At 41.3% G+C, this 20044-nt stretch overlaps 1 protein-coding gene across 1 annotated transcript in view; it reads right to left on the bottom strand.

Annotated features, from left to right (window-relative positions):
• EPYC (epiphycan) overlaps positions 1 to 19656 on the bottom strand; it is a 63924-nt gene extending 44268 nt beyond the window's left edge. The window contains exons 1-2 of the mRNA XM_040344146.1: positions 19553 to 19656; positions 17511 to 17681 (exon numbers count right to left, since the gene is read on the bottom strand). Of these exons, the coding sequence (XP_040200080.1) occupies positions 17511 to 17672 (162 nt within the window). The 5' untranslated portion in view covers positions 17673 to 17681; positions 19553 to 19656. The remainder of the gene's footprint in view (positions 1 to 17510; positions 17682 to 19552) is intronic.
• Between the last annotated feature and the right edge of the window lie 388 nt (positions 19657 to 20044).

Here is a 20044-nt window from a genome sequence, read left to right as displayed (position 1 = left end):
ATAACAATACATTATAAGAGCTTACAATCTAATGGGGTGGGGCAAGTGGAACAAAAGGTTATAACTGTGGGGCATGAGCTGATGGAAGTGATAAAAGTTTAGTTAGTTGGAGGTTTGATATGCTTCGCTGAAGAGATGAGTTTTCAGGGATTGCCTTAAAGTGCTTGTTAACCCACTTGGTTTTGTTGCTACCATTCTCTCTGTAATATTAAATAATGTGCTGCCCTGCATGTGTCTGCTAAAAACTCTGCAACTAAATACCTTATTTTATAGCGCCAATCGGCGCTCATGTGTCCGGCCATCTCTCTTTCTCTTGAGCTGACAGGAAAGTGGGCGGAGCCAATAAACCCCCGCTGACGTCAGTCGGGAGGAGGAGAAGGAAGAGGAGAGAGACAGCCGAGGGACTGATAGTTGTATTATTGATCTTGATGAAAAAGTCCTGAAGGAGGGCACAGGCGGAAGGGAATATTATCAGCTCGGTTTTAGAGAGATTTATTTTAAGGAAGTGGTGTGACATCTATGCGGATACGTCAGTTACTGAGGCCACGTACACACGGTCGGACAAAACCGATGAGAATGGACCGAGGTTCAGTTTCATCGGTCCAAACCGACCGTGTGTATAGCCCATCGGTCTGTTTCCAAAATTTTAAAACATGCTTTAAATCGAACCGATGGACCGCTGCCCGATCGGTCCAAACCGATGGTTAGTACAGAAAGCATCGGTTCAAAACCTGCGCATGCTCAGAATCAAGTCGACGCATGCTTGGAAGCATTGAACTTTGTTTTATTCAGCACGTCGTGTGTTTGACGTCACCACGTTCTGACCCGATCGAATTTTGGAACGATGGTGTGTACGCACATCAGACCATCAGGCCACTTCAGCGGTGAACCGATGGAAATGGCCCGTCGGACCATTCTCATCGGTTTGGAACGACCGTGTGTACGCGGCCTAAGTTGAGATTTGAGAGGAGATTGAAGTAAGTATGGGGCTGATCTGTGCATGCTTTAGAGGGGAGGGGAAGGTGCCAGTAGATAGTGAGAGATTGAAGATGTGAGTGGGAGAGCATAGGATAGAAGAAGAAGGTTACTGTAGTAATTGGGAGCAGGATCCAGGGGACATTTGGTTAGGTGGGCATCTGAAAAAAGTTTGGTTACCTCTTTACTAGTAGCCAAGGAATGTTAAGTGGGGAAGATATCTGTACAATAGAGGTGTCCTAACGTATTGCATCAATGTTTTTTAAGTGATTGTCAATCTCTTGGACAGTGAGTGAGTTTGTGGGTAGAAGGAGTGGGAGACAAAGCAGAGAGTTAAAGGTAGAGAAGAACTGGTATTAATAGGACCGACAAAGTAGGTTTGTTAGGCAGCATGGAGGCAGGAATTGCATATTAGTAGGGATGAGCTTCGTGTTCGAGTCAAACTCACGTTTGATCGTTCGTCGAATTACGAACATTTTGGGCCGTTCGCGCCAAATTCGAGTGGCGTGTCACGGCCCATAATTCACTGTGACATCGCAGTGCATTGCTGGCTGATAATTGGCCAAGCATGCACTATGAACTGCATGCTTGGCTAATCACAGCGCACAAAAAACAGAGAGCCATAATTGCCCAAAGCCAAGGTGGAAGTGGCTCAGTCTGCAAGTATTTTCACGTGGTGTGCTGTGTCCTCTGCACAGTGTGCACCTAAAGCTATGTCAATAGATTTGCTGGTGTTTCTCATATTAATTCCTACAGGCAGGGATCTTCTCATATTAATACCACAGGCAGGGGATCATTCTGCAAGTATTTTCACGTGGTGTGCTGTGTTCTCTGCACAGTGTACACCTAAAGCCATGTGAGTACAATTGCTGTTGTTGTCATATTAATATCACAGGCAGTGGCTGATCAGCAAGTATTTTCACTGCGCCCATTCCTGCACCCACCAAGATTAACTGTGAGGGCTTACAGTGTTGTGGCACACACCAACACCTAGGGCCCAAATTTTTGCAGAGTATATACGGCAGGCCCCTACTTTCAAACATCCAACTTACAAACGACTCCTACTTGCAAACCAAAGGAGACAACAGGAAGTGAGAGGAAATCTACCCCTAGAAAAAAGAAATTCTCTTCTATAAGAGGTGTCTCTTGTCCACTGATGCTTTATCACCAATCCTTGTTTCACCAAAAAACCCACATTTTCAAAAAATCATTTGTCATTGGGACAGAAAGTGAGGTGCAATCTTCTGAACAGATGCGCACAGACAGCAAAACAAATGTTACAGGGGTGATAACCCTGGCTCCCAATTGATGGTGGCTTCACATGTGGACTCTCTGATCAGAAGTGCATTCTTTGATCAAAAGTGCCTGAGTTAAAAACCAGGAGTTGGCTATCATCTGCTTCTGCTTGCAGATTTTTTTCCCCTCTTTTTCTCTGACACTTTTTAAACAGCTTTTTTTCTTTTTCCTTTCTGCTAATTAAGGGGAGGGTTTAATTGTTCACAGGTGTGTGTTTGTTCACAGGTCTTCACAGGTGAGTATAAAGTGGCTGTACAAGCTCCCAGAGGAGCTGGCTCCCAATTGATGGTGGCTTCACATGTGGACTCTCTGATCAGAAGTGCATTCTTTGATCAAAAGTGCCTGAGTTAAAAACCAGGAGTTTGAAACAGGAGGTAAGACAGGAGTCTTCATTATTTTTTATTTTTTTTCAATCACTGATCCAGAACAAGCTTGCAGCTAATAAAGTTGGAACTCTTGCTATATAGATTCAGCGGTGCAGCAGACGCTCTCATCTTAGTCTGCTCACCCCAGGGATAGTGAGAGCAGGACGCTCTCAAACGAGTCGGCTCTCCCCAGGGATAGTGCAGCCAGGCAGGGTCCTCCCAGCTCTCGGCTGCTGCAGACACAGCACAAAAAAACAGGACTAAGACCCCCCCCACACCCCCCTAGCCAATTGATCCAGGGTTGCACCGATCGCCGTTAAGGGGTCAGGAAGGAATTTTTCCCCCGATCACTGCAGATTGGCACAGCACGCCTGGGGTTTTTCGCCTTCCTCTGGACCAATCGGGGAGAGAAGACTCAACGAGTGACGGCTCACTTGGACAGTCTTCCACCCATCACGTCCGGCGTCTCGCGGCTCTTCCCGCATCCGCGCCAGACCAGGCCTCATTCACGGCCGCCGCAATTAGGAAAGACTGACGACAATGTGCCTGGCGACAATGGCTAATCTGCGATACTCTGCGGACTCTATTCGGGGTCTGAGACAATTCGCAACAGCATTACCAGCCGTCACCAAAAAGGCCTTAAAAATAGAGCAACTTTTGAGATTCGATCGACGATCGACCATCAAAAATGTTAACTATTTAACCCAGCTCAAGCACGTGCTCAAGCATGTGCTTTGATCAACACAAGATCGGCAGTAAAACACAGATTAGAAATCCACGATTTCTTACTACAAAACGATCTAGACTGCCTCTTTATTACAGAAAGCTGGCTCTCAGACGACTGCAACACCATTCTCGGAGAATTGGTGCCAGAAAACTATCGCATTATAACGGAAAACAGAATAGGGCAAAGAGGAGGAGGCCTGGCGGTGATCCACAAGAATCACATTACAATCACTAAGCCAGCCCTTCAAAATCCTCTTCCATTCATGGAAACCCTTATGCCGCATACACACCATCACTTTATGTGATGAAAAAAAACGACACTTTCTGTGAAGTAAAAAATGACGTTTTTGAAACTTCAATTTTCAAAGACGAAGTTGCCTACACACCATCGTTTTTCTCACAATGTTCTTGCAAAGTGAGGTTACGTTCCACCACGTTTTACCATTGAAGCTTGCTTCATAAGTAGCTTCTGGGCATGCGTGGATGAAAAAACGTCTTAGAAAACGACGTAAAAAGTGCACTTTTGAAAAACGACACATAAAATTGAAGCATGCTTCAATTTTTTTTGGTCGTTTTTTACAAGACATAAAAGGACGTTTTCCCCCACACACAGTCAATTAAAGTGACGTTTTTAAAAACGTAATTTTTTTTCATCACATAAAGTGATGGTGTGTACGCGGCATTACTCTTCAACTTCAAACTTCCCCCCAGGAGACTGTTCACATTCTCCTCTGCTATAGGCCACCTGGGCCAAAATCCCAGTTTTTGCCATCTTTAACGGAGTTCATATCCACTTATACCCTTAACAGCAAACACCTTTTGCTGCTCGGGGACTTTAATCTGTGGGCCAACTCCGCACAGGATCCCATTGCGGACGCCTGCATCGATCACCTGGAGGGATTAGGGCTACAGCAACTTATATGCGGGCCAACACATGCTTCAGGTCACACACTCTACCTAATTTTCAGACAAAATCTGAAAATAAGCATTTTAGAAAATGAACCATTGCCATGGACAGACCACCATGCAATTAATTTCATAATCTCCAAAATTCCCCCAGTGATAAAAGCACCCAAGCCGGTGACAATACACTGGGCTAGATCTCAGAAGAAGCTCCATTCGGAACTCTTTAAATCTACCTTGGGAAACAGAATCAAAACAATCCATCCACATCAAACAGCCGCAGATACACTGGATGCCATAAACGCAGCCCTGCTACAGTCAGCCGATTTAGTAGCACCGAAACGCAAAGCCTGCATCCGAAAAAGAAAGTCTGGCTGGTTCAACAACCAGCTGTCGCTTCTGAAGCAAGAGCGCAGAAGGGCGGAAGCCGCCTGGAAAAGAAGCCCTGCAGAGGATAACCTCATCATCTACAAGGCAATAACAACACGATATCATAAAGAAATCTTCAAAGCCAAGAAACAACATTTTTCTATGGCGATTAACAGCGCCCTAAACCGCCCCCGCGAACTCTTCAAGATGGTCACCCAGACCATGAATCCAGGATGTCTTGAAGTCCCCAACTCAGACACCCAAGAGTTCTGTAATGAACTATCGGATTTCTTCATCAACAAAATTGAAAGAATCCGGGAAAGCATCTTGCAAAACAATACCCCCCTCAACCCCACCGTCAATCAACCACAAAACACCCACAGAAACGCTCTACAATCAACAAAGTTCACTCTGGAACCGATCTCCATCGATACCACAAAAAATATCATTGGTGCTTTGCGGAACAGCACATCGCCCAATGATATCATCCCCACCAAACTGCTGAAGGAATGTGCCGACATCCTGGCACCACCCATCACACAGCTTATAAACCAGTCATTTAAGGAAGCCACAGTGCCATCCCTGTTGAAAGAGGGCACAATCCAGCCCATCTTGAAAAAACCTAACCTGGATCCCAAGGACCCAACTCACCGCCGTCCCATAACAGGCCTAAATGTTCTCTCCAAGATAATGGAGAAAGTAGTGGTACAACAGCTGCAATAGCATCTAGATACCCACAATCTACTGGATCCATTACAATCAGGCTTCCGTCCCGGACACGGGACAGAAACGGCCTTATTTAAAATATGGGACGATGCCCTCGAGGCCGCAGACGAAGGAGAATCTTGTCTCCTGGTTCTGCTGGACCTAAGCGCAGCCTTTGACACGGTAGACCACAAACTGTTACTGATGCGACTAGCCAAGGTAGCAGAAGTCGCAGAAGGTGATTTACCATGGTTTTCTTCCTTTCTTGAAAACCGATCACAAACAGTTAAATTGGGTTCTTTCACGTCGGAAAAGCGCACGGTGTCATGTGGAGTCCCCCAAGGATCCCCCCTGTCACCGGTGCTTTTCAACATCTATCTTCGCCCTCTCTTTGATATTATCAGTAGCCAAGAACTACTCTATCACTCTTATGCAGACGATACTCAACTGTATTTTCGCATCTGCAACAAAAAGGATCATCATCCCAGTTTAGAGAAATGTCTCTCTTTGATAGAAAACTGGATGACAAAGAGTTATCTTAAACTCAACAGTTCAAAAACAGAACTCCTTATGTTTCACGCCAGCCAAAAGAGTCAACTGGCAACAACCTGGACACCCCCGCCCATTCTGGGCCAAATCATCACCCCTAGCTCCAAAGTCAAAAGTCTCGGGGTCATCTTCGACACCTTCATGACAATGGACGCACAAATAGGGTCAGTAGTCAGCGGAGCGCACCATCTGTTGCGCCTACTACGCAGACTTATTCCATTTATCCCCAAAGAAGACGTAGCAGTCGTGGTGGGAACAATCGTGAATTCCAGACTGGACTATGCTAACGCCCTGTACCTCGGACTCCCAAAGTACCAAATCTCCCGTCTGCAAGTCGTTCAGAATACGGCCGCCAGACTGGTGACTGGGAAAAAAAATGGGAATCAATCTCACCTTCGTTGAGAACCCTTCACTGGCTGCCAGTAAAAGAATGAATTGCATTTAAAGCACTCTGCCTGACACATAAGTGCATCCATGGGAAGGCTCCGCAATATCTTTGTGACAAGATAGAACCTCACAATTCGAATCGCGTTCTGCGATCCACCGACCAAAATCTGGTCAGGGTACCAAAAAACCAAATACAAGTCCAAAGGAGAAAGAAGGTTTGCTTTTCAGGGTCCTAGACTATGGAACACTTTACCAACCAGCATTCGGTTGGAGGAAAACCACCTGACTTTCAGAAGACAGATCAAAACTCTGCTCTTTTGATGTCATGAGACACGAACAACTAGCGCCCAGAAGCGATTCAGTTCGCATGCGCCGCGCTTTATAAGTTTTTCATTCATTCATTCATTCATTCTATGTTTTCCAAAAAGCTTAAAAATAGATTTTTTTGGCTGGAGTTACACTTTAAAAAAGTACCAGTTCAAAATTACAAACAGATTCTACTTAAAGCATAGGTTCGGCCAATTTTATTTTTTTTAAAGTCAGCAGCTACAAATACGGCAGCTGCTGACTTTTAAAAAAAAAGGACACTTACCTGTCCAGCGGGCCCGCGATGTCAGCAGCCAAGGCTAAGCAATCGCTCGGTCCTTGGCTGCTTCCGCCGCCATCCTCATTAAGGGAATCAGGCAGTGAAGCCTGATGGGGGTTTGAATGGCTATTAAAGGTAACCATCCTCAGCTGTGATCTGTTTGCTTGTAATTAGTGTGTGTGTATAAAAGGTCAATGAGTTTCTGGACTCCCAACAGACCCTTGCATCTTTCATCCAGTGCTGCATTGATGTTTCTAGATTCTAAATCATGGGGAAAGCAAAAGAATTGTCAAAGGATCTGCGGAAAAGGGTAGTTAAACTGTATAAAACAGGAAAGGGATATAAAAAGATATCCAAGTAATTGAGAATGCCAATCAGCAGTGTTCAAACTCTAACCAAGAAGTGGAAAATGAGGGGTTCTGTTAAAACCAAACCACGGTCAGGTAGACCAACTAAAATTTCAGCCACAACTGCCAGGAAAATTGTTCGGGATACAAAGAAAAACCCACACATAACTTCAGGTGAAATACAGGACTCTCTGAAAACATGTGGTGTGGATGTTTTAAGATGCACAATAAGGAGGCACTTGAAGAAAGATGGGCTGCTTGGTTCAGTCACCAGAAGAAAGCCATCACTTAACAAATGCCACAAAGTATCCAGCTTACAATACGCCAAACAGTACAGAGACAAGCCTCAAACCTTCTGGCACAAAGTCATTTGGAGTGATGAGAAGAAAATTGAGCTTTTTGGCCACAACCATAAATTCTACATTTGGAGAGGAGTCAACAAGGTCTTTGATGAAAGGTACACCATTCCTACCGTGAAACACGGAGGTAGATCGCTGATGTTTGGGAATGTGTGAGCTACAAAGGCACATGACATGTGGTCAAAATTGATGGCAAGATGAATGCAGTATGATCAAAAAATACTGGAGGAACATTTGCATTCATCAGCCAGGAAGCTGCGCATGGGACATACTTGGACATTCCAACATGACAGTAAACCAAAACACAAGGCCAAATCGACCTGTAATTGGCTACAGCAGAATAAAGTGAAGGTTCTGGAGTGGCCATCTCAGTCTCCTGACCTCAATATCTTTGAGCCACTCTGGGGAGATCTCAAACGTGCAGCTCATGCAAGACATCCCAAGAATTTACGGAAACTGGAAGCATTTTGCCAGGAGGAATAAGCAGCTTTACCATCTGAGAAGATAAATAGCCTCATCCACAAATACCACAAAAGACTTCAAGCTGTCATTGATGTTAAAGGGGGCAATACACTGTATGAAGAACTGGGGTAGGTAAACTTTTAATCAGGGTCATTTGGGTAGTTTCTGTTGTGTTTATGATTTAAAAAGAATAAACATAGTTGATTGATAATAAATGGCTTCAGCCAAACACTAACCATGAGTGAAAGAAAAGTTTTTGTGTTATCATTCATATTCTCTGAAAAATGATCAAGAAATCATAAATTCTGCCAGGTTATGTAAACTTATGAGCACAACTGTAAATTAATGTAGAGGATAATGAAAGCAGAAATTTACCATAAACCAAAGCAGTGTCAATTATCAATTATCAATCTGTCCCTGCTCGCCCCCGACTCCCGTGCAAGTGCCCGGCGGGTGCGATCGCCGCCGGGCACACGTGATCACTCGTTAAACACACAGCTCCCGGTCCTGTCAGGGGGGGAAATGCTAATCCTCTGTTCATACAATGTATGAACAGAAGATCAGTAATTTTCCCTAATGAGGCCACCCCCCCCACAGTAAGAACACACCCAGGGACATACTTAACCCCTTCCCCGCCCCCTAGTGTTAACCCATTCACTGCCAGTGGCATTTTTATAGTAATCCAATGCATTTTTATAGCACTGATCGCTATAAAAATGCCAATGGTCCCAAAAATGTTTTAAAAGTGTCCGAAGTGTCCGCCATAATGTCGCAGTACCGAAAAAAATCACTGATCGCCGCCATTACTAGTAAAAAAAAAATATTAATAAAAATGCCATAAAAATACCCCCTATTTGTAAACGCTATAACTTTTGCGCAAACCAATCAATAAACGCTTATTGCGATTTTTTTAACGAAAAATATGTAGAAGAATATGTATCGGCCTAAACTGAGGAAAAAAATAGTTTTTTTATATATTTATTACAGCAAAAAGTAAAAAATATTCATTTTTTTCAAAATTGTCGCTCTATTTTTGTTTATAGCGCAAAAAACTAAAAACCGCAGAGGTCATCAAATACCACCAAAAGAAAGCTCTATTTATGGGAAAAAAAGGACGCCAATTTTGTTTGGGAGCCACGTCGCACGACCGCGCAATTGTCAGTTAAAGCGACGCAGTGCCGAATCGCAAAAAGTACTCTGGTCTTTCACCAGCAATATGGTCCGGGGGTTAAGTGGTCAAGAGTGTCTAGTCTGAGTTAATTTTTTTCTAGGGCCTGTTGGTTTTGGGGGGTCAGATGGAACTAAAACACTTCCAATTTGACATGAAATGCCTGATCAAGATGGTAAAATGCTGCCTATAGCTTTTATTCCTGGATGTCACTTATATACCTGGAATCATATGATTATTAATAACTCCCTTCAAATATCTATTGCAACATCAGGTTGGAATAGTCACATACACTCAGTGCATCCTTTTTATGAGCATCTATGACAGTTCGAACATGAGACAAAAAGGGGGTCATGGTTAAGGGCATAGTTGCAAAACTTGTAATCCTAAAGTTGACCCTGTAGTAAAAGGTATCTCCCTACTGGGTCAGCAACTATATGCTGAGCAGTGAAGTGGGCAGAGTGGTGGAAGCCTATCAAGAACCCCCATTCGTGTTGCCATTTTCAAGAAATATTTGTGGGAAGGTGTTGCTAAAGTATTTGGGTATAGATTTAGTACAAAAATGAGTTGACATGTATTTTACAAAATAAAATCACGAATGAAAAGAAACGACTGGCCTACAGTCTTCACAAAAGGGTTAGGGAGTGGGATTCTACAGAGAATAGAGGTTGGCAGGAGTAAAAAGAAGTTGGTTAATTAAAAATGAACAGTAGAGTAATATTGAGTAGAGTAAAAAACAGTGCACTGAGGGTGTGACACAGGAACAAACTGTTCGTCAGGTAATCCCACAAAAGCTAGAGCTTGGAAGGAAAGAGAAAAGGGGAAGGGTCAAAGTGACCATCTCCCTGGGCACAGACATAACTCAGATACATAAGCGATCATGATAACAACTACCAAAAAAGTTAATTATTTAGTCTAGAAGTTAACAACTGCCCTATCCTCTCATAGTACATAGGTACCTACATAAAATGGAGACTGAGATGCAAGGGAGGACACTTTAGCAACTGTCAGCATATATATACAACTTATATTTTAAAGAGCACTCCCAGTAATGTGGATGAGCATGGAGGCTGACCCAAAGCAAAATATAACATTAAACAGAGAACACTGATCCTTAAGTTTGCAGTCCACCCCAACATTACAACACATCCAAGATAAAGAGAGATTATATAATCAAAACCCTATTATGCAATTCCAGGAGGGGCTTCAAAGATTCATTTGGACAGCAGACACTCTTATAAAGGGAAAGAAGATGAAGTTGAGGAAACATGGCCAACAACATATATAGGGCATACCAATTTAGTAGGTAACAAGCATATATGCAAGGTATCCCCCTGGATTAAAAGATGGTTGAGAGTCACTCTTCTAGCCACAGTTGCAGACACATCTAGGATAGATAAACTGAAGAAGTTTAAAGGAAGGTACAATGAGCCATATACTGAGATATAATCTAGCATTCCAATGGCAGGAGATGGCATTGGTGAGCCTTAGGGTAACTTCTTAGAAAAAGTTAGAAGGTTAGATAGCTGGTGAAAGTTCTGCATTGGTTGGCAAACAAAACAGCCAATTGCCAAGTTCAGAAGGCAAATTTGTTAGAGCACTGTTATCCCAAGGGATCAGGAGTGTGATACCAAGATAAGTGATTGTTACTGCATTGCCACACAGGCTCATGTAAGATCAGGGATCTGGTCCAAGTGTGTAGGGGAAGACTCCTGAAAGCACACTGCAAACAACCTTGGGGAGTCACAGTTGGCCTGGGTTCTATCTTCTAGTGGATACAGCTGTATATTTTCCAGTCTCTCAAACATGGCTTCATGGGTGACACTGGTGTATTTCTTACCCTTGTAGGTGAATTGTAGGCAAAACGGAAACCCTTATTTATATCTGATTTGAGGTTTCATGAGGATTTGGAGGTATGGTTTCAAGCTCCTACACTTGTACCATGGAGCAAGGTCTTGAAAATCTGATAAGCATGTCCTTAAAATAACATAGAGGCACTATCTCTAGCAGCAAGGGTCAGGGCCTCTTTGGTCAGCTGCACAATAATGTTTCCAGTGAGCATTTGGTGAGGACCTGGTGGATGCAATTTAATTCTAGATGTTTAATAAGAAAGGAAAAACAAGTTCTTCAGAAAGAGCCATCACCATTCACTGTAAATCCAAAATACTCTCCAGGATGCCATGGATATAAAGAGTGGACCATCTGGGCTGGTTTGATAGGGGATAAGTGACTGCTCAATATCCATTTATTCAGGAGTACTTTAAACTCGCTTTGTTCTGTGACAGTTCCTCTTAAACTACACACTCATCCTGTTATGGGGTAAGGAAGACACTACATGGGGACATTTTCATTTGTGTTGTGGGTATGGCTGCATCATTGTGTTGACTATTTGCACAAACCTTTCCTGCTCCAGTGTTTAAATCAGCAAGATTGTTATTACTAACAAACTTCTGAATGTGAGAGTCTGCCATCATAAAAAAAAAGAAAATATTCCAAAAGGCATTGCTGTACATATCAATCCTTATTAAAGGTTCTCCTAAGCAAATAAGACCAATGTTGGTCAAATCCTAAGCTTGGCAAGTCATTCTTTTTTATCTCTATGCTGAGAAAATGCTTTCTTATAGTACATCCGATTCCTCATGAACTCCATAAAAGTTGTTACATTAATAAATCTATAAATAGGTCATAGGGCCAATACAATGATAACATATTACAATCATACAAAGAAAGGTTCAAGACTGCAGATAATTTGAGAAAACGATGTGTTTCTTTGGTGGCTAAGAGGAAGCACTGTCAGGGTTTGCTGGTAGCAAAGTCAAGCACCCAGAGTCTCAGGAAAAATGTAAACTCTCACTGTCAGAGTATTATTATTGTGTATGACCTATGCTACACATTCATCTTGTCTATTTATCTCAATGATCATTGTCACCAATACAGAAAGTGAGAGGAAATCTAAAATTTTAGAGCAGTCTCCACCACAGGAGTATAAGAATATTATCTGTTCTGGTGACAGCTGCCACAGGTAGGGTTTTCTCACACTTTAGAAATACTCCAAACTCGCTTCCTGTCAAGTCTCTGAGGCAGGAAGTGATGGTAAATTTTTCAAACAGGGTAACAGACAGCAATGAAAACCCGATGGGGGCTCTGACCATTCCCTACCCCATCCAAAGCTAAAAAAAAGGTTTGGATTAAGGTGTGCTTTAAGAGTTAGTCTAGAGTTATAGGCATGCCTTCATGTTCCTTCTAGAGATATGCTGTCCTTCATGTTTCAGTTATGGGAGTTTGAAAACAGGAAAAGATAAAAATGAGATAAAAGTATTAATAGCTTAACTTCATTTGACTGGTTTAAATACAGCAGTGTAGAAGTCCAAAATGCTACATCAGTTAATCAGTTACCTTTGCTACTTCCAGCTCCTACATCATCATTTTATTTTGGTATCTACAAGGCACCTAAACTAGGTATTTTTTTTCTCCCTATACTCTTATAGACTTTCAATATCTACATAGTGGTTTGCCCAAACTAGCCTTTCAAAAACACGGAATTATCAAAATGATATCATAGTATGTATAACAGATTTTGATGCCTGTAAGGTTATACAATATGTTTAATTCTTGGTAATACTTTTTAAGAATCTATATATGAAAAATAGAACAGAAGGAAACCCTTGCCAGCATGTCATAAAACAATATTCTGAGAAATACACTGCTCAAAAAAAGGAACACTGAAAACATATCAGATCTCAACGGGTAAAAATCTCATGCTGGATATCTATACTGATATGGACTGGGTAATGTGTTGAATGAAAGAATGGCACATCATTTGATGGAAATGAAAACTATGCACCTACAGAGGGCTGAATTAAAAGACAAAAAATTATGCAACAAGCTAGTCCATTTTGCTGAAATTTCATTGTAACAACTCAAAATGGTCCTCAGTAGTTTGTATGGCCCCCAAGTGCTTGTATGTATGCCTGACAACATCAGGGCATGCTCCTAATGAGACAATGGGTGGTGTCCTGGGGTGTTTCCTCCCAGATCTGGACCAGAGCATCAATGAGCTCCTGAACAGACTGAGGTGCAACCTAGCTGCACCAGATGGACCGAAACATAATATCCCAGAGGTGTTCTTTTGGATTTAGGTCAGGTGAGCGTGGGGGCCATTCAATTGTATCAATTTCTTCACCCTCCAGGAACTGGCTGCATGCTCTCGCCACATGAGGCCGGGCATTGTCGTGCACCAGGAGGAATCCAGGACCCACTCCACCAGCGTGGGTCCTGGAACAATGGGTCCAAGGATTTCATCCTGATACCTAATGGCAGTCAGGGTGCCATTGTGTAGCCTGTAGAGGTCTGTACGCCCCTCCATGGATATGCCTCCCCAGACCATCACTGACCCACCACCAAACCGGTCATGCTGAATGATGTTACAGGCAGCATAAAGTTCTCTGTGGCTTCTCCAGACCCTTTCACATCTGTCACATATGCTCAGGGTGAACCTGCTTTCATCTGTGAAAAGCATGGGACACCAGTGGCGGACCTGCCAATTCTGGTGTTCAATAGAAAATGCCAATTGAGCTCCACAGTGTCCGGCAGTGAGCACAGAGCACACTAGAGGACGTCGGGCCCTCAGGCCACCCCCATGAAGTCTGTTTCTGAATGTTTGATCAGAGACATTCACACCAGTGGTCTGCTGGAGGTCATTTTGTAGGGCTCTGGCAGTGCTCATCCTGTTCCTCTTTGCACAAAGGAGCAGATGCCGGTCCTACTGATGGGTTAAGGACCTTATACGGCTCTGTCCAGCTCTCCTAGAGTAACTGCCTGTCTCCTGGAATCTCCTCCATGCTCTTGAGACTGTGCTGGGAGACACGGCAAACCTTCTGGCAATGACACGTTTTGATGTGCCATCCTGGAGGAGTTAAACTGCCTGTGCAACCTTTATAGGGTCCAAGTATCACCTCGTGCTACCAGTAGTAACAATGACCCTAGCCAAATGCAAAACTAGTGAAAAATAGTCAGAAAAGATGAGTAGGGAAAAAATATCAGACACCTCCACCTGAAAAAACATTCCTGTTTTGGAGGTCGTCTCATTGTTGCCCATCTAGTGCACCTGTTGTTAATCAGTTTCAGCTGCTTTGCTGTTAATTGAAATTGAAATTAACAACCCCCTCTGTATACATCCCTCCCCCTCTGCTACTTAACTGACCAGAGCAATATCCCAAGAGTTCTGTTTCAAAAGTGTTCCTTTAATTTTTTTGAGCAGTGTATATTAGGACCAAACTTAGAGTATATAGCAATATCAAATATAGGAACAAATTAAATAATTTCCCAAATATCTGGATAGAAACAATAGCCTGATAACCTGTCTGGACTTTATGTAAAATGTGCTATCATAGCATAACACTGCCTCATCACAGCCATAGTGGTGTGATATTAAACGTTCACTGGGATGGTGAGGTTAAAAAGAGGACAGTACATTCTCATCCACCCTTTCTTTTTTTTAATTTCCTATAACAGCAGTTAACTTTCAATCTATTGCTAGGACCAACTTCTAACTTGAATCAAATGCCATAAAGCCATATATCTCCCACATATGGTCTGCAGATTCAGGATTTAGACAACACTGACTTATTGTTAGGAGGCACAGTGTAAATATCACACCACAGTGTATATTTACACTTAGCTACATTGCCCTGCAGTTTAGCAGTGCTAATCACATTTTAACATTTAGTTTTGAAATAATTTTACAAAGTGCTAAAGTTTTCTTGTTCAAGAAAATGGTAATGGAATGCTCAGGTTAAATTCATTATAAAGTGAGTAATGTAGTAGTCATTTGTCTATTTGTTTTCATTTGTTGTCAGTAATTATTGTTGTAGGTTACATTTTGGAAAATCAACATTCCCTCTTAAACTCACATTAATTGTAAGTCATTTCCTGTTATCATGAATATAAAACACATATGGGGTATTTTAATTACTGAAATGTATTTTGTACTTGTGTTTGAGTTACAAGAGTCATACTGTATATCCTTTCTTTATTAAATTTATCAATCCAAATGACAGATAAATAATATAAAAAAATGTACCAAAGTTTAACTTTCTTCATTAATTTTTAAATTCTGAACCTCTTAGGCCGCGTACACACGGTCGGTCCAAACCGATGAAAACGGCCTGAAGTCCAGTTTCATCGGTCCAAACCGACTGTGTGTATGGCCCATCGGTCTGTTGTCCTTCGGACAAAAATTAGAGAACTTGCTTTAAAATCGAACCGATGGACGGCTGACCGTTGGTCAAAACTGATGGTTAGTACACAAAAGCATTGGTTCAAAACCCGCGCATGCTCAGAATCAAATCGACGCATGCTTGGAAGCATTGAACTTTTTTTCAGCGCGTCGTGTGTTTTACGTCACCGCGTTCTGACCTGATCGGTTTTTGAACTGATGGTGTGTACGCACATCAGACCATCAATCTGCTTCAGCGGTGAACCGATGAAAACGGTCCTTCGGACCATTCTTATTGGATGGATCGACCGTGTGAACGCGGCCTAAGGTGCATGTGACATAGGGCCAGATTCACGTAGAATCGCGGCATTGTAACGTATCCTAGATACGTTACACCGCCACAATTTTTCATCGCAAGTGCCTGATTCACCAAACACTTGCGATGATAACCTACGCCGGTGGCCTCCGGCGCAAGGCGGGCCAATTCAAATGGGCGTGTGCCATTTGAATTAGGCGGACCTACCGCGCATGCACCGTTTCCGAACTCCCGCCGTGCTTTACGCAAAGTGACATCATTTTTTCGAACGGCGATGCGCGTATCGTAATTCCGTATTCCCGGACGGCTTGCGCAAACGATGTTATTTTTTAAATTTCGACGCGGGAACGACGGCCATACTTTATACAGCAATACGATTGCTGTGTAAAGTTAAGGCAGCAAAAAAAACGACTGACTTTGCGACGGGAAACTAGACTAGCGGCAACGTAGCGAACGCGAAAAACCGTTGTGGATCGCCATAACTCCTAATTTGCATACCCGACGCTGGTTTACGACGCAAACTCCCCCCAGCGGCGGCCGCGGTATTGCATCTTAAGATCCGACAGTGTAAAACAATTGCACCTGTCGGATCTTATGGCTATCTATGCGTAACTGATTCTATGAATCAGTCGCATAGATAGAACAACAGATACGACGGCGTATCAGGAGATACGCCGTCGTATCTGCTCTGTGAATCTGGCCCATAGTCCCTACTGAAGGTTCTTTGATGGCTTAAGTCTGGACATAGCTGGCCAATCAGAAGCTCTGCCTAAACAGTGATTCTTTGCTTTGCCAGAGATCACCATGTGACCAATGCTCCAAAATGTGTTCACATGTGGTTCACAAAAAACAATTAAAAGAAAGCATTTGACAGCTGTCTGTTGCTGTTTTCTGACGATGAGGAATGCAATAAAGGAGAGTTCTCTGGAAGGTAATAGTAAGACACACATTTTTCCTTTTATTTATGATCATTTCCAAAGAGGCCACAAATTCAGAAACCAGATGAAATCACATTAGTAAAACAGTCCTATAGTACTTATTGCATTCTGAAGCTCGTAAACAGCAATTTACAGTGCTAAGCCAGACATATTTGGGCCCTTTTAAAAACACAGAAAAATTGACAGTTAATAATGACAACCAGTCATAGATCAGCTTTTGAGCAAATTTATGAAGGTGTTTTTCATTGCTTGTTGTTGGTTACTACATTTGGCATACACAAAACACAGTCACTTCCAGTGCTAATAGGTCCTCCAAAGTGTGATGTAACAGATAACAGATAACATGGTGGTGTAAAAGGTATATATGGTATCCCAAAACTAGGTGGATGCTGCCTTCCTCAGAAGGGGTAATCCAAAAGGAACTACAAGAAAAACAGAAATGAAAGGCGCGCACACCTAGTGCATTACCAGAGATAATTTAATAATAAAAAATGTTTTAGTATAAAAGTGGGTACTCACAAAATGCAACTGACAAAAAGCCATAAACACAGTGCATGAACATGCACAGAACAGGTGGTACAGCTAACGCGTTTCGGAGGAGTACCCCCTTCCTCAGAGCTGGCCTTTTGTCAGTTGCATTTTGTGAGTACCCACTTAAAATGTTTTATTAATAAATTATCTCTGGTAATGCACTAGGTGTGCACTAGGTGTGCGCGCCTTCCATTTCTGTTTTTCTTGTACTACATTTGGCATATTTCTCTTTATTCTGTAATAGTTCTTTGTGTCTGGGAAACTTGGTCTATACGGTGATGACAAATTAAAAATTAAGAAAAAATACATACCTCTCCTTGATCGATATTAGTGTTTTCATCATAGTCATAAAGATTATAGAGTAAGTCAACTTCATAGGCCGCTGTGTCATAATTGACGCTATCCGTTGGAGGAGCAGATACAACTGCTTTAATTATTAAAAGTCCCAGGAATATATTTGCAAGTGTCTTCATTCTTCAATGCTTTAAAGGGAAACAGCAGTATATAAAAAGTTAAAAACATTCATGCCATAGCTGAAAGAGGTGATATTTAATGTGTTTATGTAAAGCAGACCCATGCCTCAATTTATGTAAAGTATGTGATGCTATGTCCAGACAGAACTTCAGAACTTAAGAAGAAGCATTGAGAAAATGACACAGTAGCATTAATTCAGTGACTTTCCTTCATATAAATATACTCTCTCATAGAGTTTGGATGTATGCCACTGAGTATACAAGTCACGGTGCCACAGACTGGGCATCCAGCATCTAATGGAACATGATGCCCCCTTTGCATAATGTTTGCTATTATGTATTTTGCTCTCTGGTACATTATCAGACATAAATAATTAGGCAAAGCTTAAAGCAGTAAGTATGTGCAGTAATCCAAAGCAGCTAATCAGAAACCATTCTTACCTGATCTAATGACAGTTAACTGCAAAAATTCTACTGAATTGGCCTATGAATGGCCATGTCTGCCCACATAAGCTAATGTGCAAATCTATTCTATTCTTCCTGTTTTATCCCTATTGTAACATTCCATCAAAATGATTGATTGTAGCCTACTGTAATTCAAAATGCTAGCACATTGCTTGCTTTGATAAGGAAATACAAAATGTCAAGGAACAGCACCCCTACTGGCAACATCACAAGCAAAAATGTTGTCACACGTGCCACCTAATCACTGATTGATTTTTGGTGTATAGAATTATTATTTTTTTCAAACAAATTCAAACAAAGAACTGCCCTTAACACATCTTCTCATCAAAGCATGCTAGCAAGTGTTTATCAGCTTTTATTGTATTCCTTTAATTCATATTTGAATATACAAACTTTGATTCAAAGGAGATCTATTTGTCACCGAAATGAACTTAGCCCTGTGTAAATAAGCATGTGACGTGCAACATCTCTGAGAATGACAGTAGTCTTGAAATCCCTAGCTGTTATATACACTTGTCCTATTCATCTCCAACTCCCAGTAAACTTCAGTCCAGAAACATTACCAATTCATGTGCAAGAATGTACTGCCACACAAACTAAATTTCAGTGGCTGAAAAGAAAGAAAGTCTTTATGAACCAGCTTTAGGCATGAGGATATGAAATTCCTCTGGGAACTGAGAACAGTACAAAGCTCTCATTTATGTCAGATTCTCAAAGATACTTTATGCTGAGCACCCATCAAGACTACTCTGCTTGAATTACCTATTTCCACTGCAAAAGTTTCTTAGGTTGGAATAACATTTTGCAGATTAAATATTTTCATTTGGTTATGTTACATATGAAACAGAGTGTGTGTATGTCTGTGAAATATATATATATATATATATATATATATATATATATATATATATATATATATATATATATATATATATATATACATAAATATAAAACAGAAGTTCCAAAAAACTTGCTTTTTGAGCTAGTGATTAAAAAAAATTAACTTTTAAAACAATAAAATATTTAACTTTCAACATAGTAATAATAACAATATTGCAAATAATAGTTGGCATATGTACAGTTTTTTGGAATAATTTCCTTACATCAAGTGCTAAATATTTGCTATAGTTTTTCATTTTGTGCAGAAAATAAAATAAATATTCTCCTAATATCTAATTATACTGTTTTGGTTAATTACATTTTAAAAACAAGTACAAATATTAATACAATGTATATATATTGTATACTGTATACTATGAAAGTACAAAGTAAACAAGTAAACAGGTAACAATTTAAAAAAAATAGAAGCTATAAAGTCCTAAGCACATCACATATTGTACAATATCAAATCAAACAAATACAAATGTGCAAGGTAAAGTAATTGCAAAAAAGGAGACATCAGGAGAGAAACTTACCTTGGCTCCTAACTTCTGGAATGGCAGCAGGTTAGTTTGAGCACACTGCAAGTGGTATGTGACCCGACCAATTAAAAGCCATATCTCAGTCTGTGGGAGGGTGGTACCTTTGCTTGTTAGTATCAAGTTGGAATTCACTCCATAGTAAATGTCTTTGGATTTGTGTTTGCTAGAATTAGTAATATTGATGGTCCTCTGTTTATATTGAAACATGATGTCCACTATGCATTGATTTTGGTTTTCAAGTACCAGATGTCGCAGCTTGAAGTTTACTTTGACATGTGAATGCTTCCATTGTGACTATTGGACCCGGGAAGTTTGTATATATGTAATTATGCTACAACTGCAGTTTACACAGGCTTTTATAGAACAGTGAGAGCAGCAAGCAACAGGAAACCCAAACAGTCTTTAAAGTCTTACAAATTGCTTTATTTATCCTTGAGGTTTTTCTTGTTAAACTGAAATATTGATCTAGAAACATAATAAACATTA

Source organism: Rana temporaria, chromosome 3, assembly GCF_905171775.1.
Source record: "Rana temporaria chromosome 3, aRanTem1.1, whole genome shotgun sequence".
Taxonomy (NCBI): domain Eukaryota; kingdom Metazoa; phylum Chordata; class Amphibia; order Anura; family Ranidae; genus Rana; species Rana temporaria.
Note: the sequence above shows the minus strand (reverse complement) of the source record. Positions and strands in the feature narration are given on the sequence as shown.